The 27,805-nt window shown below is 43.3% G+C and overlaps 1 protein-coding gene across 8 annotated transcripts in view; it reads left to right on the forward strand.

The window, feature by feature from the left end:
* Positions 1 to 6,999, forward strand: part of MAGI1 (membrane associated guanylate kinase, WW and PDZ domain containing 1) — a 565,599-nt gene extending 558,600 nt beyond the window's left edge. For 5 of the 8 annotated variants that reach the window (XM_080914319.1, XM_080914320.1, XM_080914322.1 and 2 more), the window contains one exon: positions 3,597 to 6,999. In XM_080914319.1, the coding sequence (XP_080770445.1) occupies positions 3,597 to 4,351 (755 nt within the window). In that variant the 3' untranslated portion in view covers positions 4,352 to 6,999. Of the gene's footprint in view, positions 1 to 1,840; positions 1,930 to 3,596 lie in introns of all 8 variants that reach the window. The other 3 variants (XM_080914324.1, XM_080914325.1, XM_080914326.1) reach the window with 1 other exon arrangement.
* Positions 7,000 to 27,805: the final 20,806 nt, after the last annotated feature.

The raw sequence follows: 27,805 nt of genomic DNA on the forward strand, positions 1-27,805 counted from the left end.
ACATTTCATCCTTTTGCTTGCTTACCTGGACTGGGGCGTGGCCTAAGACGTTATCTCGATAGCCCCCTTTCTGATAATCAGAGAGAACATCCTGTCTGGTCCAACCAAGAGCGAAGGAATGTTTGAACTGTGCCAAACTGTTTCTCAGATCCAATTGTTAGCACAAATGACTATACAATCCTTTAAAGAAGCAGGTTTCCTGACTCATGTTGAGGCACAATATCTAGTTGGGTTTGTTTCTTCGTTTGTTTTTTCTGTTTTGTTTTTGTTCTGTTTTGTTGTTTATTTAAGAGGCATGAAGTTTTGAGATATTGGGGAGGGAGGCTTTGCTCACTTTGTTTGTATATGACAGTTCTCTGTCCCTCTCAACCGGTCGTTTACCCCAGATCAGACCACCTGAGCCCACACTATCAAACAAACAAATGTTGATCTATTAGCCATATGTTTTTAAGCGATAAAGGATGAGGTAGATTCCCAGTGCTCACCATGAGGGAAACATGTCACTATACCTTTCCTGTGAGGAAAGCCTGGTAAAATGTAGAGGTCCTCTGTCGTCTCTTTACACATGGTTTGAGTAGACAGCAATGCTCTTTGCCTACCTTAGCGTTCTGATGGCAAATATTGTATATTGTGATAATTATGTCCTATTCATTTGAGATACTTGTTTAAAATTAAAAAACAAAAAAACAAAAAAAAAAAAAAAAAAAGGAAGCTATGCCCTAGATGTAGGGCTTTTTTTCCCAACCAAAGGTCTACAAAAGTTTCTATAGAAACTGTGATTGAAAGATCCCCATATACATTGGTCCCCTTTATTCGGGATTTATCTGTTATCACCCTCTTTTCTGAACGTCTTTCTGCACAATTCCCAGATGCATTTTGGGCACAATTCAGACATAGTTCAAGGAGAAGGGCTCCTTTGCAGGGCAGCCTACCCGGGTGTTGGACATTGGTACTGGTGCACTGTCTGAGGGGTCTGAGGTAAGGGGGATGCTGGTGACAACATCGGGTGCCATGGCTACACACTGTGCTTGACTTCTGACCGTTAGGTGTATTGATACCACTGGAACTGTGTAACATGTCTCCCTTTTCTGTCTTCCCTATGCTTCTGTTGGATGTGATACCTCATTTGAGAGTCATCGTCAGTAACCTGTGTATCTTCTCCAAACCTATGTCTGTTGCACTGAGGATGAAAATCCAACACTAACAAATGTTCTCTGGGCTAAAAAATAAAGATCATTGAAATGAGTGGTTTTCCAGAAAGGGTTGAACATGCCAGGGTTGTGCTACTGTAATGTTTCCATGCGTCATTTGGACTAAGTCTCTCTAATTCTACTGATTAGAGTTACAAATGGGTTATAATATGTTAAGTTCCAATATTTTTCTGACTTGACTGGAACCTGCTTCTCTGTGAGGCTATTTTTGTAATGAGTTTTTTGTACTTAATTTAACTGCCGCGGTATTCGGGAGGGGCGGGAGGGAACTTTGTTCTTTTGTTGTTTATTGTTAATGCTCCTATGCCAGCCTGTCATTGTTCCAGTTGTTTGAAAAAAACACAAAACAAACAAAACAAAAGGATGCATTATCATCTGGGTTTTCGAGTCATCTTATGGCTGTCTAAAAAAAAAAAAAAAAAAAAAACCGTCATTGCTCCAACTGCGGTCTCTGCAGCCTTGCGTGTTGCCTTAGACTGTCTAAATGGACAAATAAACTCTCTTTACCCTATGTTAACAAATGAAGATTTTTCTTTCTTGTTATAGGGCATCTAAATGTTCAACTTTTTCTCTTTCTCTCTTTCTCCTTCTCTCTGACTGTTCTTGGTGCTGGGCCCTCCCTCCTACAGCGATGATACCTCCTAATATCGCTGCATGTGTGAGAAATGAAAAGCTCGGGGAGGCTTGCTTCTACCTTATGGGCCATAATCAAACTACGGTTTGTAGCTCAATCAATACTAGGTGTTTCTGTGCTGTGGCCTAATTTCCTCATTGCTTCTGCTTAGCTCTATTTTGATATGTTTGGCAATTCATTCTGAGCACCCTGCGTTCTTTGAATTGTAAGTACATGGCTGACCTGTTGAAGTGTTGCTCTCTCTTGTCTAAGGACTAGAGTAAGAATCTAGGGTAGATGTATGACAACTTCCTCAGTGCTTCCCTCTCCCCAGTGTGCAGGGACTTTGTCTTTATCTAGTAGCTTATCCAGCATTTAGAAAGCATAAACCTCTTCCCTGTTGGGTAAGACATCTCCTGGCTGTTCAGGTGTCTCTCAGCAAACCCCCAGCCAGTGAGCCAAATCCTGCTCATAGCCTATTTTTGCAAATAAGGCTTTACAGTGGCAAAGTTAAAGATTGGTTGACCCAAAATAAGTGTTAGCTGCCCCCCCAACACACATACACATACACACACACACTGGAAAAGGATGAAGGTGGCAAGAGCCCATGCTCTAAGCTCATCCATGCCTTTGCTAAGCATGTCCTGGGTTTAGGGACATCATTCATGAGACAGACCATTTTGTTACTGTTGGCCGGGCTGTCTCTTAGCCAGCTTATAAAGCTCTGCCCCCGTGCTGTACTAATGCAACGTCTCATGCACGTAAAACTTGCCGGTCTTATCATTACAATAAAATATCCTGCTTTGCAAAGGCTCTCATAAATTCAAGATGCTGCCTTAAACGGCTATAGAGTCAGGTCAGATAGTTAAATGATCAGTGGGACTCGTCCTGGGCTGTCCAGCATTAGATCTGTAGTTCCCAAGTGGATTAGAGACTGTCTGATGTCGCCCTTTCTCCTCACATCATGAAGAAGGGCCTTTTAAACCTCAGGATTTTATGAAGCTAAGTTCAAATGTGCACCTAGCATCCTATTCCCCTTGCCTTTCTCTGGCAGAATAAATACAGTTCCTTGTTTTTTAACTTACTTGAAAGTAGACACATAGTTAAATGTAAAAGTAGTAGTTTAATGGACCTTCAAGCAGGTGTCCCATGTGACAGTTAACATCTGCTTTATGCATTGTCTAGATAATCCCCCTTTCCCAATACCCTGACTCAATCTTTAAAGTAGAAGTATGTTTTTCATATAGTACAACGTAGCAGATCCTTAGGAGATCATCCTTGCTGTTAGATAAGCTAGTGACGATTTCTAACCCTAGGAAAGCTTTCCTGTGCCCATCCAGGTCTGTGTCCTCGGTTAATTTTAAACAGAACACGTATTCAAATAAAAGAGTATCAGAAAGAAACAGAAGAAAGGCGGAGGTTGGGAAGGGCTGAAGAGTGACCAAAGCAGGCATGGGTCAGGTGGGGCAGTTCTGGTCCCTCTAGACAGACTCCTGCAGTTCTGCCTTTAAAAGCTAAAACCGTTTATAGTTTTTCTGATGGTCTGTCTTCAGGGTGTAGGAAACAGTGAGCTAGATGTTGAAAGCCACAGTGATAGTTTTTAATCCTAACTAGTTGCAGTAATACTTAAATTAACCAAGATTCAGTTGGCTTTGACTGACTGCTTTAACAGTTGTTTGTTTGTTGTGACTAATGAGTCAGGTGTGGGAGGGAACTGGGCCAGGAGCCATGGGTCCTTCTTGTTAAGCAGTTCTTATTTCTCTCCCCAACAGACCCCATCAGCGACAGGAACGGCCCCTCCACCGGTGCACAAGGTGTTCCGGAAGTGAGGCTGGGGCCGTCAGACCACAGACCATATCCAGCCTTGGAGTCCAGTTACCCACCCAATCTTCACAAATCATCACAACATGCCGAAAAGCGAGCTCACCCGAAGGATCCAAAAGGCATCAGGGAGCACAGCAAACAACCCAACGAGCATCACACCTGGAATGGAACTTCTAGAAAACCCGACAGTGGGGCATGCCAGCCCAAAGACCGGCCATCTGACGCATGGAGAGAGGCGCAGCCAGAGCGGACAGCCACCAATGGCCCAAAGAGGAGGTCTCCGGAGAAGCGCAGGGAAGGCACCCGCAGCGCTGACAACACTTTGGAAAGAAGGGAGAAGCATGAGAAGAGAAGAGAGTTGTCTCCTGAGAGGAAACGAGAGCGGTCACCCACCCGGAGGAAAGACAGCTCCCCAAGCCGCCGGCGGAGGTCCCTTGAAAGACTCCTGGATCAAAGACGGTCCCCAGAGCGCAGAAGAGGGGGTTCGCCTGAGAGGAGAGCCAAGTCCACCGACAGGAGGAGGGCCAGGTCCCCTGAGCGCAGGCGAGAGCGGTCACTGGACAAAAGGAACCGGGACGACAAAGTTGGCCACCGAGAAAGGGATGAGGCTGGTCTGAAGCTGGAAACAGGAAGAAGCCCCAGAAACGCCCCAGAGCAGAGAAGGCGGCCTTACAAAGAATGTAGCACTGACCTCAGCATCTGAGACTCAGCATTGCAACCTTTACCGTGTCAAAGGTTCTAAGAGGAAGGTCGCAAAATGAAATAATTTAGTTTCTTACCTAAGGAAGCATCTGACAACTGATAGTCCTAAGAATAGTAATGGACATTTTATGCATCTGAAATCTTATAAGGATAAAAATATATATGAAAAGTCTTGTGCCTGATGTATAATATTAAAGAAAGTATTTTTAAATGCATACTTTTTTTTTGAAAATTCTTTGCCAAAATACTGGCCCAAAGGGATATACATTTTGTTTCTTCATAAGCTATAGAGTTGTTCCTTCTTTGGGGCAAGCTCGTTCTCTCCTAGATAAACAGAGCTGTTGGTCATGTCTTATAACTAAATGCAATTAAATGTAACTCAATATAAACTGTTCCAAAATGATGTAGTGCTATGCTGTAAAACCCCTGTTTTCCTGAAAAGCAGAACGCGGAAAAAAAAAAAAAAAGACAAACTTGTACAGACTGAGGATCTTTTAGGATGGATTAGGGTATCCCTGAGCCGAGAACCCAGCAAGTTATGCAACAAGAATACTACTGCAATGAAGGGTATTTATGACCACAGTGCACAGCACTAAGAAACCTTACGATCCTGAGTTATAGTTAGTACAGGCAAAGAACGGTTTGTGCTCTCCCTGGCCCGGGAAGATGCAGAAACAGGAAGGTTGGCTGCCATGAACCAAACCCAGCCCCAGCTCAGATTATCAGGTTCATGAGGCCCTACCACAGAACACATCTCACCGGCAGCAGTGCCCACTGCAAAGTGTCAGCCTCTGGGTGGAACAGACAAGCTCCTCCGGGTTGTCTGGTCCAGTATGGAGCCGGGTAGATATCTCCAACACAGAAAGAGTGCCCTCCCCCACTATTTACCTCCCCCTGCTTGCCTTCTGCCCAGTGGGATCAGAGGAGTGAACTTTGGTAAAGGAAACCTCTGTCATGATGTTTTAATAGTACTGGGGCTGCATATTCCCGGAATAGTTGATCACGCACTTTGAAACCATAATCCAAGTTGTAAGGATTAATTGAAAGGGTAGGAAAAATGTGATGATGCCGGTTCGTCTTGATCTGGGAAATGACCCTGTCCCTTGTGTCTGGGGACATCGAAGGAAAATGTAATGGTTTTTCTTGCTAAAATAGACCCATTTTCTGAATACTCAGAAGGTGTGGTTGAGTCAGCTGTAGCCCTGAGATGTGGTTTAAATGGATTACTGCCTAGCTGAGCCAAAGTGTTTGCTGGTGCCTGTTGGACCACTCCAGCAAACCCTGCTGATAGAGCATCTGTATTTTTCTAGTGCTGTTCTGCATTTTCCATTCAGACAGAGAACTTTGCAAGTCAAGTCAATCACTGTTGTTCCCGTGGTACTGTAATAAGGGAGTGGGCAAAGGAGAAAAAACGAAAACATAAACAAAAAGAAAACCAGCCAATCATTGTATGTAGAGTTTAAAATTGTAATTAATAGAGCCTGTTTGGAAAAAAATAAAACAACTGTTGCCTTTTTTTGTATATAAGAGAATTTATGACAGAAGTCTAGCTGTGAGGATTATGGTATGTATCTATATTTCTGAATATGTGCAGACTGACTCTTGGGGAGATATACTTTATTGTAAACTAAATCAGGTATGTAAAGTTGTTTTACAGCAGGACATTATGTAAGTAACGGCTACAGCTTTCATTTGTTGGGACTATCGTTTCCCCACAGAGAGACTGCTCATGAATAACTATTCATTTGCAATCTCTGGTCTTATTTCTTGCTTCATGCTCTCTCTCTCTGTTGATGAAAAGCAATGTGTGGGACAACCTTTTTATAAAACACTATGCACATATAAATATTACATTGTTCATAGCTTTATTTGACTTAGGTTTTATATATAACATTACACTGAGTGGTTTTAGAGCTACGTGGACATTTTTCCAAGTTCTTTTCCTGAGTCAAACCCAATATACATGCTATAGCTAAAGGAGGCAGGAAGTCTGTGATTGCTACTTCTATTATTGGAGTGTTCCCCACAAATCAGACACTGACAGTAGTGTTAATGCCGAGGAAGACTCCAACTGAATGTGATGTATGGTTTATCCAGTTTCCGGAGAGCCAGCTTGGAAGTGTTGCTCTTGAGGCTGTATGGCTGAGATTTTTCTTCCTAGTTCTAGCACAGCCCATGATGGTAACTGGGGGATTCATTATCTTGATCATGGTCTATGGGTTTTAAACAAACTTAAAAAGAGAAGAAGGTTGATTTTTGGAGTGCATCCTGAAGTTAACGTTACGATGTCTGTTTCAGTTTAAGAAATGGTATAGGGCATTTAAAGTCAGTGCTACCCAACTGAGCCTGGCTCAGTATCTGAGGACTTTTGCTGTGACAATTTGACCTCAAATTCCATACATCAGATTTGGTTTGAAAGTATTGCACTATACGAGAAACTACATGTGCTAAGCCAAAACCTAGAATTCTCTTCAATCTACTGTAGCCTATATTGGAAACTGATTCTTGTGAGCCTACTTCCCCAACCTTTCACTTCCCATAAGAGTGCTGATGAGGGATGAGGGGTGAGTATTCTCTGTGATTAAATCAAACAATACAAGATTCCCCAGCCCCCATGATACACCCAATGCCTGAAAGAAAGCTCATGGGATAGGGGGAGTCAATAGTGTACTTGTATTTTTTTAAGTTCCTTTTGTGAAAGATTTTTAATGCATTTTTACTGTAAAAATATATGGAAGTATATGCATTCCATAACCACTATTGCTTCTGGATTGGTATTTTCTTTGTCTCGATGTGGTCTCAAATATAAATCCAGGTCAAGTATCTACTTGAGGGCCCATGACTGCAACTCTTGAAATATGATGAAAAGGCTTCTTCACTATGAAAAAGTGACTTGCTATTCAAAATGTAGCACATGACCTAGTTGCCTCATGATTATCAGGGGGTGCTTATTAGGAGTATAACATCTCAGACCCCACTCCAGAACTCCATAATCAAGCCATGCACTTAGCAAGATCCTCTCCTAATTTGTATACACATGAACTATAGTCGCAGACACCTAGTAATAGGAAATCCCTCAAAGCAGAGTCATTCCTTATGGGTGTGCTACCTGGCTAGGAGGATTCAAAGCCTCCCTTCTTCATCTCTGACTGAGCATACCTCACAGAGTTACAGGGCAAAATGAGTGCAAAGGGCTCAGAACAACCTGGCAAGCAGACATCCTCAGCAAGTATCACTGCCTGCAGTTAGCACTCACTTCCTTTAGTTATAAAGCCAGCAAGCCATGCCGTTGGACTAGGGACAGATAGGGTCTAAATGTGTAGCCAGAATGCTGTTTTGAGACAACAATTGGGTCTCGGAGCATAACATGGGGGTAAATACATAGGAGGAGTAGTCAGATGTACTCCCAAGTAATTCATGAAGTTAATGGATGGTTAACATGCCTCTGAGCTTCAACAATCCAATTTTCTTCCATTTTCAGTGTGTTTGACATGGTGGCTGGCATTTTTCCTAAGGAGCCTAAGTACCTGACGATTCAAAGGTACCCTTTGGTATTGTATTGAACAGTAAGCCTCCCCACAGCCTGGCTTCTTTTGCAGCATTATGCTTTATTTTACCACCGACATCGTAATTATGAACACTGGCCTTTTAGTATCTTTTGTTGAGATGGTATCTAGCACTGGCCCCCAGCTTAACCCAACAATGGAGGCTATTTGTAAGGACTTTGTATCCAAAAGTCCTTTGCCTGCCATAAATACCAGCACTGAAAAGAAGGGCCCAAAACACTATCACAGATATCAGGACTTTCCTACTGGTGGCCAAGCTGAGCCCACCTCTGATGTTCATCTGCATTAGTCTTGAAAGGAATAGACCTTTCAGATCCTCTGATCATAACGCAACATAATCAGTATGAGTGTTGGGTATAATCAGTGCTTTTACAATATAGACCATAAGCTCCAAGGAGGGGAGAACAAAAGTTCCCAACATCGTTATCAGGGCTATGTTTCGAAGTGATGGGCCTAATACTAGTCATTTTGAAAAACTTCTGTGCGTTTCGATCATCACTAGGAGGCCAAGAGGTAGTATAGTAGGATTTAATTAGCTCAGGCATTACTTGTTGACTGAATCCAAAGCACTTAGGAGTTCAAACGGATGTTGCATTGTAACGTGTTCCTCAGTACAGCATAGGATAGCCTACATTTAACTAGAAAGCATGTATGTCTTGGTCTAGTCTACATGGCTGACAGCTACAGACATCACACCAATGAGCATTGATAGTTGATGATTCTGTGAATAAATTCTCTCTGATATCAGAATTAAAGACAAAATGGAATGTGCTAATCTTTGCAGGTATAAAAGTAGACAAGCTGTTTCCCAAAGGCCATTGGTTGGTCATCATGCATTTACTGAGAAGCAGCTCTATCAAGTAGAAATACCTGCTTGGTAGGGAGAGCTTATAGTTGGAAGGGGAAATGCATAAAAGACACCAAGTCAGGTGCCAGCGCCCTGCAATACTGACCTAAGGGGATCTAGCCAGATTGAGGAAAACGGGAAATAGATGGATTAAACAAAAAAGGGTGGGCCTAATGACATAAGGGGCATGGTGCAAGCTGTGGTAAAGGTTAGAATGTGACCCAAATAGAAGGACTGGCCAGCCTTGTTCACAGTTTCTGACGTCTGCAGCACACCACTGGGGAGTGTTCACAGGGCCTCTGCTGGGTTGCATGTCTTTCTGGGAAGGAGCATGACCACGTTGAGATTTAGGTTTGAGAAAGTGGATCTCCAGACTGAGAAGAGGGCAGAGGTTTGTTAGATACTGATCCTCTTCCATGTCACACCTGCCACCATGGATCACACTCACAACACTACAAGAGCTGTGTTCCCTGGGCCCAGGCACTCACTGTTTGATGAGAAGAATTCATTTCCTTTCAGGCTGTTTATTTATTACTTCTTTCCGGTGTACCTTTATAATCCATGTAAAAACCCGTTGAGTTTCACACCCCATAATTTATCTCTTTTTCTTGAAGCTTACAAATCCGAACTATTTGGGTCGACCACATTTTTGAGTGTGTCTTAGGTAGTGCTTGGTAGGTACCCTGGTTTCCAGTACTGGAGCGGAACCGTGCTCCCAGTGTTCCGTTTTTCAGAACACATAATTGTGAAAGTAATGCAGACTTGTAGTAGAATACTCAAATATTTCAGAACCATATAAAGAACAAGGTGATGTGCTTTGTGCCCAGTCAGTTCCAATCTTTCTATATGTTGTATCGTTTGCCAGAAGGCATTTCTGGGATAAGATGTTAGTTTACAAGTTCCTTCTATGAGAATGAGATGAGTCGGCTAACGGAACAAAGACTATGTTCTCCCAAGAGGAAGGAGGGGACCAGGAATCAAAACGGAAGTGCTAGTGTAGCTAAGCAGCATGGAGAAGCCTCAAGAGTTCCCAGCTCCATCCCTGGATCCCTGTCAGGGAGGGGATCCCAAAACTACACCACAAGAGCCAGACGGTACCGGCAGTAAAGCAAGTCAGTCTGGGGAGAATCGCATTCACAAACCTGATCCTCAGTGCATATTTTCGGCATAACTCTCACTCTGGGTTGCTAGCTAGCCCTGGAGAAATCCATGACACCATGCCTCATATCTCAGAGCACTAGATCCAGGTACCTACCATCTTGATAGTGCTTCTGTTGTTTTAAGACTGAGCTGCTCTGGGGACTTGAAACCGAGGACCAGTCATAAGTGAAGCAGCCCGGAAACATCCCTCCACAGTATTTGAGTGGGCCTGACGACCAGAGGTTCAGGTCAGAGTGGAGTTGACACATCGGGAAGTGTACACTGTCAAAGGCAGTGGCTCCTCACGCTGAAAAGGAGTAAGCGTAACTATCTGTAAACAAAATGAGAGCTCAGAACCCATAGCTGGCAGTCACCCTCCAAATCTACCTCCACGTGTGGTTGGCTGCTGGGAAGAATTTAGACTTCTGGGTTCCCAAAACCTTCTTCATCCCACAGGGCAGTTCCCTGCAGTGTAGATTCTGAAAGCTCTGAAGCCATCAGGTGGACTACCAGTTCTCTCAGCTGTTCCACTCTGAGACAGCTCAGTCCTCTGTCAGGAAGGAAGAGTTCCTCAACTGGTATGTTTGCTCCCTCCGTGTATACAAACTGGGTTCTCTGGAGTGAGTGTGTCCACAAAGCTCACCATTACCTCCCTACTAAAGAAAGAAATGAGTATGGCCCAGATGCTCACAACACAACCTTGACCTATCAGCCTGCAGAGTGTAAAGTGAAAACAAACTAGGTGAGGCTGCAGCTACAACCCACCACTCCCTTCCCCAAACATCTGCTTGATTACAGTAGTAGAAAGCTTGGAAAGATATCTCATCGATTGCTTGTAATTGGTTGGTTGAGAATTTTGTACAATTAGTTTTGATATTTACCCCGCCCCGTTCCTTAAAGATCTAAACCCTTTTCCTATCCACTAACTCTGTGCCTTTTGTTTTCATCAAGTCCAGTCTGTGTTGCCCATGAATTCTTGGGTATATGATCTTCCAATCAACTTACCAGAGGCAACAATCATTTCACCTCCAAAGGTGGTTGGTGCATTTCTTATTTTAAAATCTTCCTTTTCTGGAACAATTTAGAAGATTTTAAAAATGAAGTCTTCCATGATCTCATCTTCCAGGTTCCTTGACAAAAACAGTCACTTTGCATTTGTCAGTATCCTCTGGTTCCAGCTCTCTAGTACAGTTACTTTCTATTACTAGTGTATTTTCTCTTTTATTCTTTTGTTGAAAATCATTTTTCCCCTCACGTGATATACCCTGACTACCTCCTCTATCAGCTCCCAGTTCCTTTTCCCTCCCTTCCCATCCAAATGCACCCCTTTCTGTGTTTTGTTAAAAGAAATAATAATATACAGGCTTCTAAGGGATAATAATAAACTAAACTTATTTGAAAAAAAAACACATTAGAATTGGATGAAACAAACAGAATGAAAAAAAGCACAAAAAACAGAAACCCACTAATTCATACACTCAAGAGTCCTATGAAAACACTCATTCATACACTCAGGAGTCCTATAAAACCTATAATTGCTAGAGCGGCTCCAAAGACTCCCTGGAGCCTCCTCCCATCCCAGGTCTCTGATACATCCTAGAGATTGCCCCCACCACTACCAATCTCTTTTCTCTCTCCTCTGTTCTCCCTTCATATGATCTCTCTCCCCTCCCTCAGCCCTACTCTCTTCCCCAACTCATCTTCTACCCAGTTCCCTCCTTCCTTCCATCTCTGATATCTGTTTTGTTTCCCCTTCTGAAAAAGACTCAACCATCTTTTCTTGGGCCCCCCTTTTATTTGGCTTCTTTGGGTCTGTTGATTATAGCATGGTTATTCTATACTGTATGGCTAATATCTATTGATAATGAGGATATACCATGCTTCTCCTGATGGGTCTGGGTTACTGTCTTAGTTAGGATTTCCATTGCTGATAAGAGACATCTTGACCAAGGCAACTTTTTAAAGGGACAACATTTAATTGGGGTTGGCTTATAGTTTCAGAGATTTAGTCCATTCTTATCATGGCGGGAAGCATGGCAGTGTACAGGCAAACAAGGTGCCAGAGAAGGAGCTGAGAGTTCTACATCTTAATCTGTAAACACTCAGAAGACTGTTCAGGCATCTAAGAGAAGGGTCTTAAAGCCCACCCTCACAGTGACACACTTCCTCCAACAAGGCCACCTCCTTATAGTGCCACTCCCAGGGCCAAGCATATTCAAACCACCACAGTTACCTCAGAGTGATCTTACCTAGTTCCATCAAAATTCATGAGATTCTTGTTTTTAATGGCTGAGTAATATTCAATTGTGTAAACGGGCCACATTTTCTTTATCTATTCTTCAGTTGAGGGTTGTATAGGTTGTTTCTGAGCTAAGACTCCTAGCAGTGGGAAATATTGATCCTGAAGTGGCCACTCCCTATAGTCTGGCAAAAAAAAAGCCAGAGATAGGGCAAATTAACTGCTTAATTCTCTTAGACTTTTCAAGGATAGCCAACACAAAGTCACCTAAAAACAACTTCACAGAGTATGAAGAGAAGGATGCTTTCAAGACCATTTTATAAAGTCGACACTACATAGACACCAGAAGCAGATGAAGACACTGTAGCAAACTCTGTAAATCCATTTCCCCAGTGAGCACAGATACAAAAGTCTTTAATGTAGAAAATATCAACAGAGGCAAAAGAAATGGTTCAGCTGTTAAAAGCACTTCTCTTTCAGAGAACTGGAATTAGTTCGCAGCACCCACACAGGGCAACTGCATATAACTGCAGCTCCAGGGGATTCAACACCCTATTGTGGCTGCCGAGGGTACTTGAATATACATATGGGCACCCATACACACAGACACACACAGACATACACAAACACACACACAATCTTTTTTAAAGGTGAAAATTGGATTCAATAGCTATGATCACGTTGGTTTCCTTCTAGGGATTCAGTGATGGTGCATATAGATATATATATAAATAAACAACATCACATACATGTAATTGATACAGGGAAATATCCTTTGACAAAATTCAGCATCCATTCATGGTAGAAGTCGTAATAAAGCAAGCAACACAGCTCAACATGGTACAGTTTGAGATGATGAGCCAATAGTCAGCAATCTGACCAGAGAAGAGCTGAGTCAATTCTTCTAAAATAGGAAACAGGACAATGTGTCTGTCCCCTTCACTCTTATTTAATATAGTGCTTGAGTTCCCAATTTATTGAGAAATAAGTCAAGAAAGAGAAAGGGAATAAAATAGGAAAGGAAGATGTTTGCAGACTATATAAAACCTATCCTAATTAGACCCTAAAGATATCACCAAAAAAAAAAAAAAAAAAAACTCATAAATGTGATAAACAAGTTAGACCAATATCAGTACACAAAGCTATGTCAATAATGAACATGTTGAAAAAGAAATACAAACCTGTTCACATGGCTCCAAAATAAAATTTTAAAAAAATACATAGAAGAACTTTAACTAAGGAAGTACAAGACTCCCACAAGGCAAAGAATAAGAAATTGAAGAAAATAAAAAACAAAGAAAGTGTGTGGGGGGGGGGGAGAAAGAAGGAAAGCTAAAAAGGAAGGAAGGGAGGAAAGAAGGAAGGAAGGAAGGAATTAAGGAAGGAAGGAAGGAAAAAGAGCAAAGTGAAACTTGTGGATTGGCAAATTTATATTCTAAAAGTCATTATTAAAAGTAACTTATAGATTCAGTGCAGCTGTCATTACAGTTGTAGAGGTATTTTGAGCACTTAGCCACCCTAAAAGGTTTTTGAAAAAACATGACTAGAGAGATGGCTCAGTTAGCTAAAAAATTGTTGGTTTTGCAGAGACCCTTGGCCCAGTTCTCAGCACCCACATAATGGCTGATAACTATCCATAACTCTAGTTCCAGGTCATCCAATGTCCTCTTCCTACATTTGCAGGCAACAGGTATGCATGTGCTATACTTACATACGTCCAGGCAAACCCACTCATACACATAGAGTGAAATAAAAAAAAATTAAGGACCTGAATAGTCAAAGAAATTCTAAGCAAAAAGAGTAATGCTGAAGGTATCCCAATTCCCGATTTCAAACTATAGCACAGAGAAACACCATTATGCTGTGGACACAGAAGCAGACACGTGAACAGTGGAATCCAGTAGAGTACCAGAAAGTTAGCCCATACAGCTCCAGCCTGTTCTTGACAAGATGCCAAAAACATGTTGGAAAAGAGACATGCTATAAAAAGAAGTGGTAGCAAACCTAAATAGCTACATGTAGAAAACTGGACCTATATTCCCCACCTCCATCCTCTCCAAAAACCAATCCAACATGGATCAAATTGGATACCACTCTTGGAAAATACTTCAAAATACAGTTATAGTCAAGAACTCTCTCATTGAGTCCTTAGTTACTTAGGAAATAGCAAGAACTGGAGATTGGATAGTACCAAATTGTAAGACTCTTACTTAGCAGAGAGCAAAGAGTAAAGAGACAGCCTACAAGAAAACGGAGACAATGTTTGTCAGCTCTTCATGCAACAGGAATTGATTCCCTAAATATAAAGAACTGGTAAAGTTAACCACCAAAAGATCAGAGACCAATCAGTAACTGGGCAGACAAACTAAAGGGACAATTCTCAGAATAAAAAATATAAATGCCCTATAAATACATTTAAACAAGGTTAAACATCTTCACAAATCACACTACATTAGGGTTGCATTTTACTCCAGTCAGTATGATTGGTATCATGAAAACCAAATACAGCAAGCACACAGGGGTGTTGGGGGCATGGACAGAAATCCTCACACACTGTTGGGTGATGTTTTCAGCCACTCTGAGAACCAGCATGGGAGTCCCTCAAAAAAGTAGAGGGATACCATTCAGCTTTCTCTTTCCTGGATATACATATGTCCAAGAGCCAAAGCCAGCCCTCTCCCTCTCCCTCTCCCTCCCTCTCCCTCCCCCTCCCCCTCTCTCTTTCTCTCATGTGTGTGAATGTGTTATTGAGCCATATAAAAATGAAAGTTCTACAGTTTTCAGAACAAATGTGTGAAACTGAAAGCTCAATGTTAAGCAAACTAAATCGAACTCAGAAAGAGAAATATTACATTGTTTTTCAAGTATGTAAAATTATAAGGGGAAATATTTGGGAAAAGGAGTGGGACCAGCGGGAGAAGAATGGGAAGGAGACAATGGAGATGACTATCTACATGTATGAAGATATTATGATGAAGTCCATTGCTGTGCACAACAGTTGGAATGGACCAGCATGTACTTAAAAGAACTAATTGACAAGTGTTTTTATAACAGCTCTACACTTGTTAGTGCACAAGGTGGGTGTAGACACCCATTTAAAATAACATCTACATACTGTTTGTAGATCTCCAAGGTCTCCCTTTTGTTCTGGGTTCCTGCTGTAGCTTTCTCCTTTTTCTGGAGACCTTTCAATTTGCCTACTTACATATTTTCTCCCAGGGGAATTTTCATCCAGCAACACAGCTGCTCTGGCAAAAGATTATAGCCATAGACCTTTTTGATCTTTGTGATCTGGCTGGAATGTGGACATACCCTAGATTACAGTATGATCTGACTGCAATACAGAGATATTCATAGCACATGCCTTTAATCACAACGAAAGTATGGTTATCCTATAGGAGAAAGCAGCTGTGTGTGAAAGTGACGTCTAATTGAGGGGCAGACAAAGTGATGAATCAGAGAAGGATTTGATGGAATGAATCAGAGATAGGATATGCCCAACTATGACGAGAACAGGAAACAGGACTTTAGAGGCTAGGCAGAGAGACAGACAGACAGACAGACACACACACACACACACACACACAGAGAGAGAGAGAGAGAGAGAGAGAGAGAGAGAGAGAGAGAGAGAGAGAGAGAGAGAGAAGAGAGAGAGAGAGACCAAAGAGATGGTCTCACCAGAACAGTTTTACAGAGACAGGCTGCAGATGAAGACAGACCAAGCCCAATAATGAGAAGGACCTAGAGATTAGGAGCCAGAACAGCTGAGTTGAAGCAGGTAGCCAGAATTCGGAAAGATCTAGAAAGGGGTGAGCTTATTTAGCAGTAGGCCTCCGAGGCAACAGTTGCATCTGGTGAATAAATTATAAATTACTTTGCACCCTACTTTACGACTTCAACCCACATCCTGTTCTTTCTCTTCCATAGCACTTGGCATCCTGTAACTGCTGACTCTCTTTCCCCTTTTCTCTCCACCATGGACCACCTGTTCCCTCTTAAATACCTCTAACTTATAGCGTGTGCACACACAGAGCCACGCATGAGGAAGGACCCCTTGCCTGTTTTAATACTTGACTATTGTGGCCTTTAATTTTTAGTAAGTCTTTGAATAAGGACCCCCCCAACTTTGTATTTGCATGACTTATCCTTACATAGAGTTAAGCCCATGTAAGAGCCGTGATGTAAGCTTGGAAAAGTCGAGGATCTTTGTCTTCTACACTGGGACAAGCCTGCTTATAGTTATTGTTCTGCAATTTAAGTAGTTTGCTCTTTTAATAACTACCTATTCTGTTGTTGACCACAATTTATTTAGCTAGTTCCCTATGGATACACAGTTTCTATTACAAAAATCTGCTGCTCTGAATAGCCCTGCTTTTAATTAAAACCTGGTACCCTTGAGTAGTTCGGTTTAAATACCTTTGAAGGAATAAATCGTGGCTCCTAGTTCTTTTCTATTTCTGGTGACACTAATGCTGAGAATATGTATACTGTCATTGAGAACAGCTGTTTTCAGCTAAGTGTTTGCAGGCCTTGGGATGGTGTTCCATTGATGTGCATTTCCAAACACAGCCTAATGGCTGACTGGGATAGCGCACAGCCTCAGGTGCACACAGCAGCCACCTGGGGAGCTTCAGAAAATTTAATGCCTGGGCCCCACCCAGGGACTGTGATGTAATTGGCCTGCCTGCAGCCTGGGTTTATAAAAGGGTCCCTGGTGATTTCAATAGGCAGTGGTGATTTTCTCTTTAACCTGGAAAAGCGGGATGCTTTGGCTGTCGGGGGTCTGCTCCTGCTTTTTGCAGCCCTTCAGTTGCACAGAGGAGAAATAGGTAAGATGATTTTTGCAGACCTTCATATGAGGCTATTACCCAAGTATAAACTGAATAGACAAGTGGCTTATCAATTGTGAATTGTTTGATATCCCTGTCGTGGCTGAATTTATGGTAAGAACAGCAGAGAGGCGCCAGCGTCCAAGGACACAGCAGTGGTGCACTGAGGTTTGGCAAAGGTAACTTCTTTTTCTTAAAAGCCTAGAGGAATACTTTAATGCTTTTATTTAAATGGGACACATGATGTGTTAAAACAGAACAAGAAAGAGAATATTAAATACTGAGCAGTTTGATGTGATGAAGAGAGTAGGATATTTTTCTAGCACTTTCTTTCCAAAGTGTTTCTGGGCCTCCCACTCTCTCCAGACTCTGCCTGTGACTACCTTGAGCACAAGACTTTGCCGGAGTTAGAGTGGTCAGTGTATACTGCATACACGTGTAAAGTTGCTTTAAAACAAATTTAATTAGTAAAAATATTGGTTAAGCTGAGCATTTTTAAAAGTTTTAATTTTACACGTGCACGTGTGAGTGTGAGTATGTGTGCAGCGGAGGCCAGAGGAGCGGTTGTACCCACTGGAACTGGAGCAGAACACAGTTGTGTGCCACCTGATGTGGGTTCTAGCGATTAAACTCGGGTCATCTGGAGACCGTCTCTGGATAATGAAGCTATTTCTCCAGCTCCTAAAGGAAGCATCTTAAAGTTTAAAATCTGTGTGTGACTGTGTGGGCAGAGTGTGTATTCCTCTAACCAAGGCAGCAATCAAGTGTTACAATCCGAGAACAGTCCTGAGAGCATCTTGTTCTTCGAATTAGCAAACATCAACGCACACGACTTGCACTGGAGACCTGAGTCGGGATCCCCAGCACCACATGCAAAGCTGGATGTATCATAAAGTGACTATGATTCTGGTGCTTGGCAGTGGAGGTAGGAGGAGGCCTGGAGCTCTCTGGCCAGGCAGTGCAGCCAAGCAGTGAGTTCCAAGTGCAGTGAGACCCTCTGTCTTACAAATTAAGGTGAAGAGATAGAGGAAGATATTCAGTGTTGGACCTCTAGTACACACACGCAGACAGACACACACAGCCAGATACACACAGGCAGCCAGATACACACACAGGCAGACACACACATAGGCAGACAGACAGACACACACACACACACAGGCAGACAGACACACACACACAGGCAGACAGACACACACATACAGGCAGACAGACAGACACACACATACAGGCAGACAGACAGACACACACATACAGGCAGACAGACAGACACACACATACAGGCAGACAGACAGACACACACACACAGGCAGACAGACACACACACACACACACAGGCAGACAGACACACACACACAGGCAGACAGACACACACACACAGGCAGACAGACACACACACACACACAGGCAGACAGACACACAGGCAGACAAGCAGACACAGACAGGCAGACACAGACAGGCAGACACAGACAGGCAGACACAGACAGGCAGACACAGACAGGCAGACACAGACAGGCAGACACAGACAGGCAGACACAGACAGACAGACACAGACAGACAGACACAGACAGACAGACACAGACAGACACAGACAGACATAGAGGCACAGAGAAAGACACAGACACACAGAGAGAGAGACAGACACAGAGAGAGAGAGACAGACACAGAGAGACACACACAGAGAGACACACACAGAGAGACACACACAGAGAGACACACACAGAGAGACACACAGAGAGAGAGACACACAGAGAGAGAGACACACAGAGAGAGAGACACACAGAGAGAGAGACACACTCACAGAGAGACACACTCACAGAGAGACACACTCACAGAGAGACACACTCACAGAGAGACACACACTCACAGAGAGACACACACTCACAGAGACACACACTCACAGAGACACACACTCACAGAGACACACACACAGAGACACACACACAGAGACACACACACAGAGACACACACACAGAGACACACACACACAGAGACACACAAAGAGATATAGAGAGACACACCCACAGAGACACACAGACACCCACAGAGACACACAGACACCCACAGAGACACACACAGACACACATACAGGAGGTGGGGGGAGGGTGTTTATGGAACAGATTACCCTTTTGCAAACTGACATGTTACTGATTAAACTACTTCCTTTAGCTCAGTGCAGAACAGTTTGTTTACAAGTATATTGTGTGGCTCCCATATAAAGGAAAGGCTCTTGGTGTTTGTGTCAAGAGGTAGGGGTAGGGGCAATAAAATTCCTACAATTCTGATGTTTAGAGTCTGGCAGGAAAGTCAGACACTGGCTAATTGAGTTTCCTTGTGGTAAGAGCTCTGGAGGTGTATGTGGTGTCCTTGAACGTCTATACTAAAGACACTTCATCTACATAGTGCCAAGAAGGAAAGAAAGAAACATGAGCTCTCCACAGGGAACCAGGGAGTGGGCAAAGACTTCAGTGAGAGGCTAAGGTGGTTTTTCATGGAATGGAGGGCAGGCCTGGAGGACAGAGATGGTAAAATGCAGGCAGAAGGCTCAGAATGGCTCTATCTAAACGCCATAGGGAAAAAGATTCATTGTGTGTGTGTGTGTGTGTGTGTGTGCAGCAAAGTTTCCAGAGACCCAAAACTCAGTGATTGCTAAAATAACTCCCATAGCAAAAAGCAGTGAGTGCAGTTCACATCCAGAGAGCCCCAAAATCTATGAGAAGAACCATAAATATGGGAAGGGGCCATGGGTTGGCATCCTTTCTGCAGAGGAAGAAATGTTTCCTTAATTCCTCTCAAGAGCCAACATTTGGGTTGTAGAGAGCATGCTCAGGTTGGGTGTGCCTTCACTGCCACTGGCTGGTCTGTGGGAATCAACACAGATAAACATTCCTAAAGAAAGGCAGCTGCAGTAAACACACCCTGTTGTCAGCACCAATTAAATACAAATAGACTAGGCACAAACCCTCATATCAAGCTGGGCGAAGCAACCCAGTAGGAGGAAAAGGGTCCCAAGAGTAACCAAAAGACTCAGACACCCCCTCTTCCACTGTTAGGAGCCCCTCCCCCTCCCACTGTTAGGAGCCCCTCCCCCAAATACCAAGATAACAATAACATGTATGCAGATCACTCTTCATTTTTATTGTGAATTTATTTTGGCTCTCCTTCTAGATTCCACTGATGTCTACCTTCCTCTACTAATAAGCCCTAGTTGAGATTTTGAGGAAAGTATTGTGCATGTTCCACTACTGCATCAACAACTAGGTTCAAATACAGAGAAAAAGTGCGATGTACTATAGAACTTAGCGCAGAAAATAGTGCTTGACTTCATATATAGAGGAAGAGGCCAGACATAGGCATCACTGGGAACACAATTCAAACTCTGAGAAAACAGAACAGCTAGGCAATAAAGGACTTAATTACTGTTTATGAGACAAGCAGTACTACATTAGTTGTATTGTGTGTGGTGTGTGTGTGTGTGTGTGTGTGTGTGTGTGTGTGTGTGTGTGTGTGTAGATAATCCTGGGTTGCCTAGTCACGTACTCATGAGGTGACTTCATCTGAACCTTCCATTTGAACTAGTAAGATAGAGGTGAAAGCCGGTGATTGGGCAGGATGAAGGAGGTGGAGAAAGAGGGTCAGAGGTCAGAGAATGAGGGAAGAGAGAAAAGTTCCAAGATGGAGGTCGAGAAGAATGAATTGGATCCAGGTGGGCTTTATTGGTGTTAAGCTATATACATTAAGGATTTTATAGGTCTAATATCTCATATAGAAGGGCAGTTTGTATCTTTATTTACTTGATGTAATCTTATTGTGTAGAGGGATTGTGGATTGAGAATTTGATATATAAACATGTATGAAAAGCTCTCGGGCAATAGAGTTGTGTTTCTGTTGGGATTTGGGGTAAGGCACACCCAGGACGGAGGCAGTAAACAAGTGCAATAAAACCACGAGGGAAGGGAGTCGTGCAGACAGAACGAGACCGTGGTGGCAGCTCAGACTGAGTGACAGAGGTGTGCACGGGCTTCGTACTAGAAGCGGGCCCATGGAGTGAGAGCTTAGGGCTGATATAGAGATAAGCCTTCTATTTTTTAATATTTACTACAACATGTGTATGTGTGTACATGTGTGTGCATACATGTGTGTGTGAACACTCAGTTCTTGTGCTTTCATAGCAAGTACTTTATCAGTTGTACCACCTCCCTCATCAGCTGAGTCCTTCAAAACAAAACAAAAACAGAATATGGAAAGCACACACTGAACTTTTGTGAGTTCCATGAATGAATGAATGAATGAATAAGTAAATAAAGTGTTAGGCCGTAGTAGTGTGTGACTTTAATTCCAGCACTCTGATAGTAGAGACAGTCGATCTGAGTTCAAGGCTAGCCAGATCTACAAACTGAGTTCCTGGACAGTTAAGGCTACATGAAGAAACCTTGTCTAGAAAAACCAAAATAAAGGTAGAGGGGCAGGGGGAGACAGGAAGCTGGGAAAGGGTGAAAGTAGGGGCAGATCTGGGGGAAACTTAAGGGGAGGAATAGAGGTGAATGTGGTCAAGATACATGGTGTGAAATTCTCAAAGAATTAATAAAATATTATAAAATATAATAAACATACATATATACAGATGCATAAATATTAATATAAAATATTTAATAGAATAAATCTATTTAGAGCCCTTCCAGATTGAATAAGACAAAACATCCCCTTAACCATTTCCTCCCCCAGTTCCAATCTTCTCCGAGAACTAAGTTGGGTTATCACATTGGGATAATTCTCCTTGAAATCTGTTCCTACACCAGTGTCTCAAAGCATTTGCATCTGACTGTGCTTACAGTTTTGTCTATGGAGTTTTCAGATGCCCCACAGTGATGTGATGCATCTCTTGCTCAGAGGTGGGTCTATGTTTTTCCTGCTTGGTACATTACTGTTTCTTGCCTAGCTTGATGAGAATCTTGTACTTGCTTTCTGTTTGTTTGGTTTTGTTTAGTTAAGTGTCGAAGTCTGAAGTGCATTAATGTTCTCAGGTTGCTCTTATAGACTACCATAGAGTTGGTGATGGAACAAACTTATTTTCCAACACTTCTGGAGACCAGAGTTCAAGGTCGAGGTGCCGAGGTTGATTAGTGTTGAGGGCTCTTGTCATTCCTGCTGTCTTCCACTGCTTTTTTCCAGGTGTTACTTCCTGGAAAGGACAACAGCTTTGTCTGTTAAGACCTGTCCTTATGATGTCACTTAGCCCTGCGGGACCCTCTGTGGCAATGCAGACACACTGTGTAAAGAGGTTACATATATGAACATGTAAATGGTATGGCTAGTCTATAATTAACCTTACGTTCATCATGAGATAAATCCCCCTGTTTTAAAAGCTGTAATAGAGCATGATTTCCCCCCTTGAACTGATAGCAACTATAGCGTCTATCTCCAGAGACGCACTGTAAGAGGGAGAAGCAGAGGCGCAGAGGCTTTCGGAGTGGCTATAGAAAGGCTGATCTCCAGTTGCTCATTCTCAACAGCCCACAGAGTTCTCAGCTCTGAGAGTAGGAGAATTTGGCATTTGAGTATGCAGAGATGGAGGAGGTATGCAAAGCCAAAAATGTCCTGTGTGGGCTGCCAGCCTTCCCTGAGTATTAGAATACCCAGCAGGCAACCCAGGAAAGAAAACGCAACAGGCCACAGATGACTCCCCCACTCCCCAGCCCCACCCCCACATTGTCCAGGGAAGCCATTCCTCATGTTAGAGTGTGCTGATGTTTGGAGGATCTTCCAAGACACTTTGTGTCATCCAAACCCTCACCCACCCCCTTTCTAGGAGAAGTTCTGGAAATCACTGTTCGCATGACTCAGAGTGCCAATCCCAGGAAGATGAAAGATTTCTCCCCTTGGCAAACCTAGCAAACTGGGCTCAGCCTCCTGTCCTCAATCAAAAGCAAAGAATGAGAGTTTACTCAGTGTGGCCATGCTGAGAAGAGGACCAGTTAAAGAAGCCCAGTGACCTCAGATACACCTACTAGGCTCTGACATGAGGTTTAGGTTTCAGCAGAGAGCATTGGGCACAGTTTAGCAATCCTGCCACGGTGTAGTCCTCCGAACATTGGCCCAGCCTGTCTGCTCAGCTTTCGCCTCTCCTCTAAGGTAATCTGACCAGCTGCTGGAACCCTGTGAAATCTGTTTTCAGGAGACAATTTCCTGCTATGGCTGGCTCAGCCTTCCCCTTCTCCCGGCATCTGATTCCTGGGAGTTTCAATTTGTGGGGAGGTATTGTCTCAAGAGTCTGACTGCCAAAGACAGGGATAGTGTCTCTTTAGAATCTCTTCATGCATGTAGGGGCAGTTACAAACCCACAGAAGCTCTCTGGATGTGTAGAGAGCTGGGAAGAATTATTTTGACATCTAGTCGAAGTATGTAGTTCTTACATGTGCACAATTTGGATGGCCAGGGGACATGTAGAAATGATTGAAGATATTTTGTTATCATACTGGGAGAGGGGTTTGTGCTGTTACCATCTGTCTGTGCTCCCCAGCATCTGCCCAGAAGACACCCACAGACCCTCAGCCAGCCACATTGCCAGCAGTGGCAAGGTTGAGAAAGGCCGCCCTAAGCCAAATTTTAGAGATTTCCTGGGACCTAGCAACTGGAAAAATACTTTGAAAATGTTAGCAATTAAATTTTGTAGAAGATATAATTTTAGACAAGCACACATTCATCATCTAACTCCCAACTTGCTGGTTTGAATGTTTCTTTGAAATGCTTAGTGTATCAATCTATTTTCCTTTTTGTTTTTGTTTTATCAAACAGCTCCCAAAACAATCTGTTAAATTCCTCTGTCAGAGCCAGGGTTCTCTGAGAAAAACACGTGACATTTACAGCTGTCCTGGTTGGTTATAGATTCATACTGTCATGTGTCCTCATTGAATGTTTAGCCTGTGCTGAAGATCCGAAGTTTATCCCTTGACTCAGAAGGCACTATTCAGAGGGTGTTTTGAGGATTAATTAGTTAACTTTGGTAAGGTGCTTTGAAGATATCAAAGTTGGATTCTGCATCCTAACTACCGTCATTAGGCAAATAGGCACCTTTTAGACATCATTACCCCCATGGCTTTGGTCCTGCCTGTGCCCTCACTTGTTTGAGCTGTTCCCTGGGAGGAAGGGTATGAGTCGGCAGAGACCAGCAGCCTAAAATCTGGAGCCTTTTTGAAGACTGGTGGCTGAAGAATCTCCTTGTTTGATGAAAAAAAAAAAAAAAAAAAAAAAAAAAACACTCCAAGGGAAGTTAAAAGCCCTTCGCATGGATGGGAGACTTCTGAAATGCAGTAAGTGAACCAGAAACACCCCCCATTCTCTCATTTGTAGTCATTGATCAGCCCTGACTCTTCCCTTTTCTCCCTTACAAAGAGCAGAGACTGGTCAAGGGCCACTCCAACCTCTGCCATGAAAAAACTGTAACTTACATCCACGATGTTTTAGCTTCCATGCAGACGTTTTAAATTCTAGATATGGGGAGGATGTACATGAATGCAGGTGTCCTCAGAGGCCATAGACATGGGATTCCCTTGCAGCATGGGATTCCCTTGCAGCAGGAGTTTCAGGTGGTTGTGAGCTGTCCAAAGTGCTGAGAATTAAACCCAGGTCTTCTGCAAGAGCAGCGCATACTCAACCATGGAGCCATCTCTCCAGCCCCTGTGCAGATTTGACCTTTAAAAGTACTAATTTAATTTTTAAAAACAACAGGAACAAGTTTGTTTTTATTTTGTGTGTATGTCTATGTGGTTGGGGTTTACAGGTATCATAGGTGGGTAGTGTTGGGATTCTCTCCCATGACCTGAATAAACTCTATTCTGTACTATACCATCGTGTGGCTGGTCCCTCAGGGAGAAGGGATTCCCAACATGGACCCCCCAGAGGCATCTCCCTTGCCCCCAGGCCTCACCGCACCTCCATGGGCCATATGCCCCCCGCTCTCTTCATCCTTCCCCTAACATTGGTGCCGTGACTTGGATCATCATCTTTTCACAACATTGGTGTCCTATGACTTTTCCTTTCAGTAACTTTTCCTTTCATTGTTGCCCCGTCATTTTTCCTTACAGGTAGGACTGCTGGTTGCCTCCCTCCTTTGGAAGCTGGCATGGTGTCTGCCTACCAGTACCATAAAAGCTAGTCCTCAGGGAGGAGGCATCTGAGTCCCTTTAAGCTTGGGCAGACTTTCCTTTTCTTTCTTCTCCTTGTAATTTGCATTATTGTCATTTATACTTTTTATTTTTACATAATATTTTTGTCATTTGGGAATCTCACATCATGAACCCACATCACACTTACTTTCCAGTCCTTCCAGACTGCCATGTGACCTGAAGAAGAAGAAGAAGGAGGAGGAGGAGGAGGAGGAGGAGGAAGGAAAGAGGAAGGAGGAGAAAGAGTAGGAAGAGAAGATAGACAATTAAGTCAAAAGTCAAAATTGTGTTGACCATGGTTCACTCCCAGTGGCCATCCCCTTAAAGAAAACTGTGCAACTGTACCATGTGTATGCCTGGTGACCACAGAGGCCAGAAGACGATGTCAGATCCCCTGGAAGTAGTTTTGGTTGGCTGCGGCTGCTGTGTAAGTGTTGGGATCTAAAAATTCCTTTCCTTATAGTCACAATTTTTGTAGGCATTGTCTTCATTTGCAAAATCCTTTTGATTTAGGCAAAAGTAATTTGAAAAGTACCCACTGTGTGTCAGGTACTGTGCTTGGAACTGTCTCATCCTCCAGTACCTGCTTAGATAGGTATGGTTTTGTCCAGTTGACATACCAGCACGGACATGTCCTTGATTACTCTCTTAGATATGGTCACCAAGCTGGGAAGTGAGTATCATGCCCTACTTGTTTCAAAGTTAATGCTGTATTATTTCAGCATCTCAAGCTAAGACAAACCTATGCATCCCCTTTCCAACTTGACTTTCATCCCTGTAAGAGTTGAATAGGGAAGGTAGCGCACTTCAGATAAAGGCACAAATGATAGGACTGATACCTTGTTCATGATTCGCAGCACCAGAAAACTGGTTTCCAGGCAGACTCCTTGACCACGGACCCACCAGCACCATCTACTAGCAGCTTCTTAGTACTGCATTCTTCTTTCTCTTGGGGCTGCCCTGGATGAGTCCTCCCTGGCTCCCTTTGGTTTATGTAGATCATTCATCAACCCCAAACCAGCACTGTTTCCCTTGCTGTCTCCTTGTCCCTGTGTACTTTATAAGCACTAGTTGTTCTGCAGGGAATCAACTTGGGCATTGTTTTCAACCCCATCAGTGACTTCATCTCTTTCTCTGGCTTCGATCAGCGGTTCCTAAACTTTGTTGGGGATTAGAAGCACCAGGGGAGCCTTTAAACTTCCTAGACTGCTAGATAGATATATTAGCTCAGCAGCACTGATAATTAGGATGTTTTTCACTTCATTTTTGCAAAGCTCTCTGGGCGATTCTAAAGTGCAGTCAGACGTGAGACCCAGACACATGAGTCATGTCCTGTGTGTTCTTGGGTGACAACTTATAAACTCTTCCTTCAACATGAGGCCTGGTCTCTACCTGTTTCCAGTTTCCCCTAGACTCTGAATGTCCAAATTTAGTAAGCGAAATGCAGAGGGTCTAGTCACACTCATGGTTCTCATAGGACATGAACTAAAATAAAGATATTGGCTGTTTACCCTAAATGCCTGCTGTTGTCACATCTGGCAACCCTGCTGAGGAGAACCTGACCTCTCTGAGTTCCCCCTTAGTTGGAAAGGCTTTCGTGTGAACCCAGGGGCAAGCCTTAGCTTTCTCTGACACATCTCTCCCCCTCCCCTTTGATTCCCACCCTGTGAGGCTGGACCACTTAGCATATCTTCCTCTGCTTGAGCCGACTCCTTGGTCTATTCTCCTCACCAGAGTCTTTGAGAATTTTAGAGCAACGGCACTGGGCCCTTTCTGTGTGTGTGTGTAGTCTACACTCCTTCCTCTTAAGATCCATGTTCCGTTATTTCCCAAAACCTCCTCATGAAACACTGAACGGATTCTGTACTTGGACCTGTAAAGATCACTCATCCATGAGGGACGATGTAGAATGCACTCCTTCAGAACAGACTGTTCTAGGACATTTCTGCAAGACTCCCTGGCAGAGCCCAAGTACCAGGGGCAGTCTAAGAAACCTGTGTATCCTGACACAAACCTTGTCTTCTACTGATATTGCGATACCTGATCTTTCTTAACTTCTATCCACTCAAAGCAGAAAACATGCCTTCCCAGAGTCATTCTTGCTGATTTCAATTGGCATTCCCTGAGATCTTCTGACAGCTCCTGCTTGCTTAAGCCCAGCTTCCCATCTTCCCCAGCATGCCACACCTGAGATTAGTATAGTAGGTTTCTAATTGGTACTACTGCTTCTAACTTGTACCCTGCTGATGTGATTGTGTTGTATAGGTTTCCAGTTGTGTGTGTGTGTGTGTGTGTGTGCAAACACACAAGTGCTTCCTCAATTTTTCTTCACCTTAATTTTTAGGACAGGGTCTCTCCCTGAACCTGGAGGTTGCCACTTTGGGGAAGCTAGCTGGCTGCAAGGGTCCACTTCCCTAGCACTGGGGATTTACAGTGTATTCTGCTCTAATTTTTGTTTTGTCTTTTTTTTTTTTTTTTAGTTAAAATCAGTGTTTATTTGAATGTACAAAAGTTTCCAGTAGCAAAATGTATACCAAAGCCCACATCGTACAAAAGAAAACAGTCCGTACAAGCCGAGCAATGTGTGCAGTACAGGCGGCCCGCCAGCAGCGGCGTCCACCCGGGTGACCTCCTCGCCTAGCCCGAAATAGACCTCAGAGGACCTGCAG

Source organism: Micromys minutus, assembly GCF_963924665.1.
Source record: "Micromys minutus genome assembly, chromosome: 3".
Lineage (NCBI taxonomy): Eukaryota > Metazoa > Chordata > Mammalia > Rodentia > Muridae > Micromys > Micromys minutus.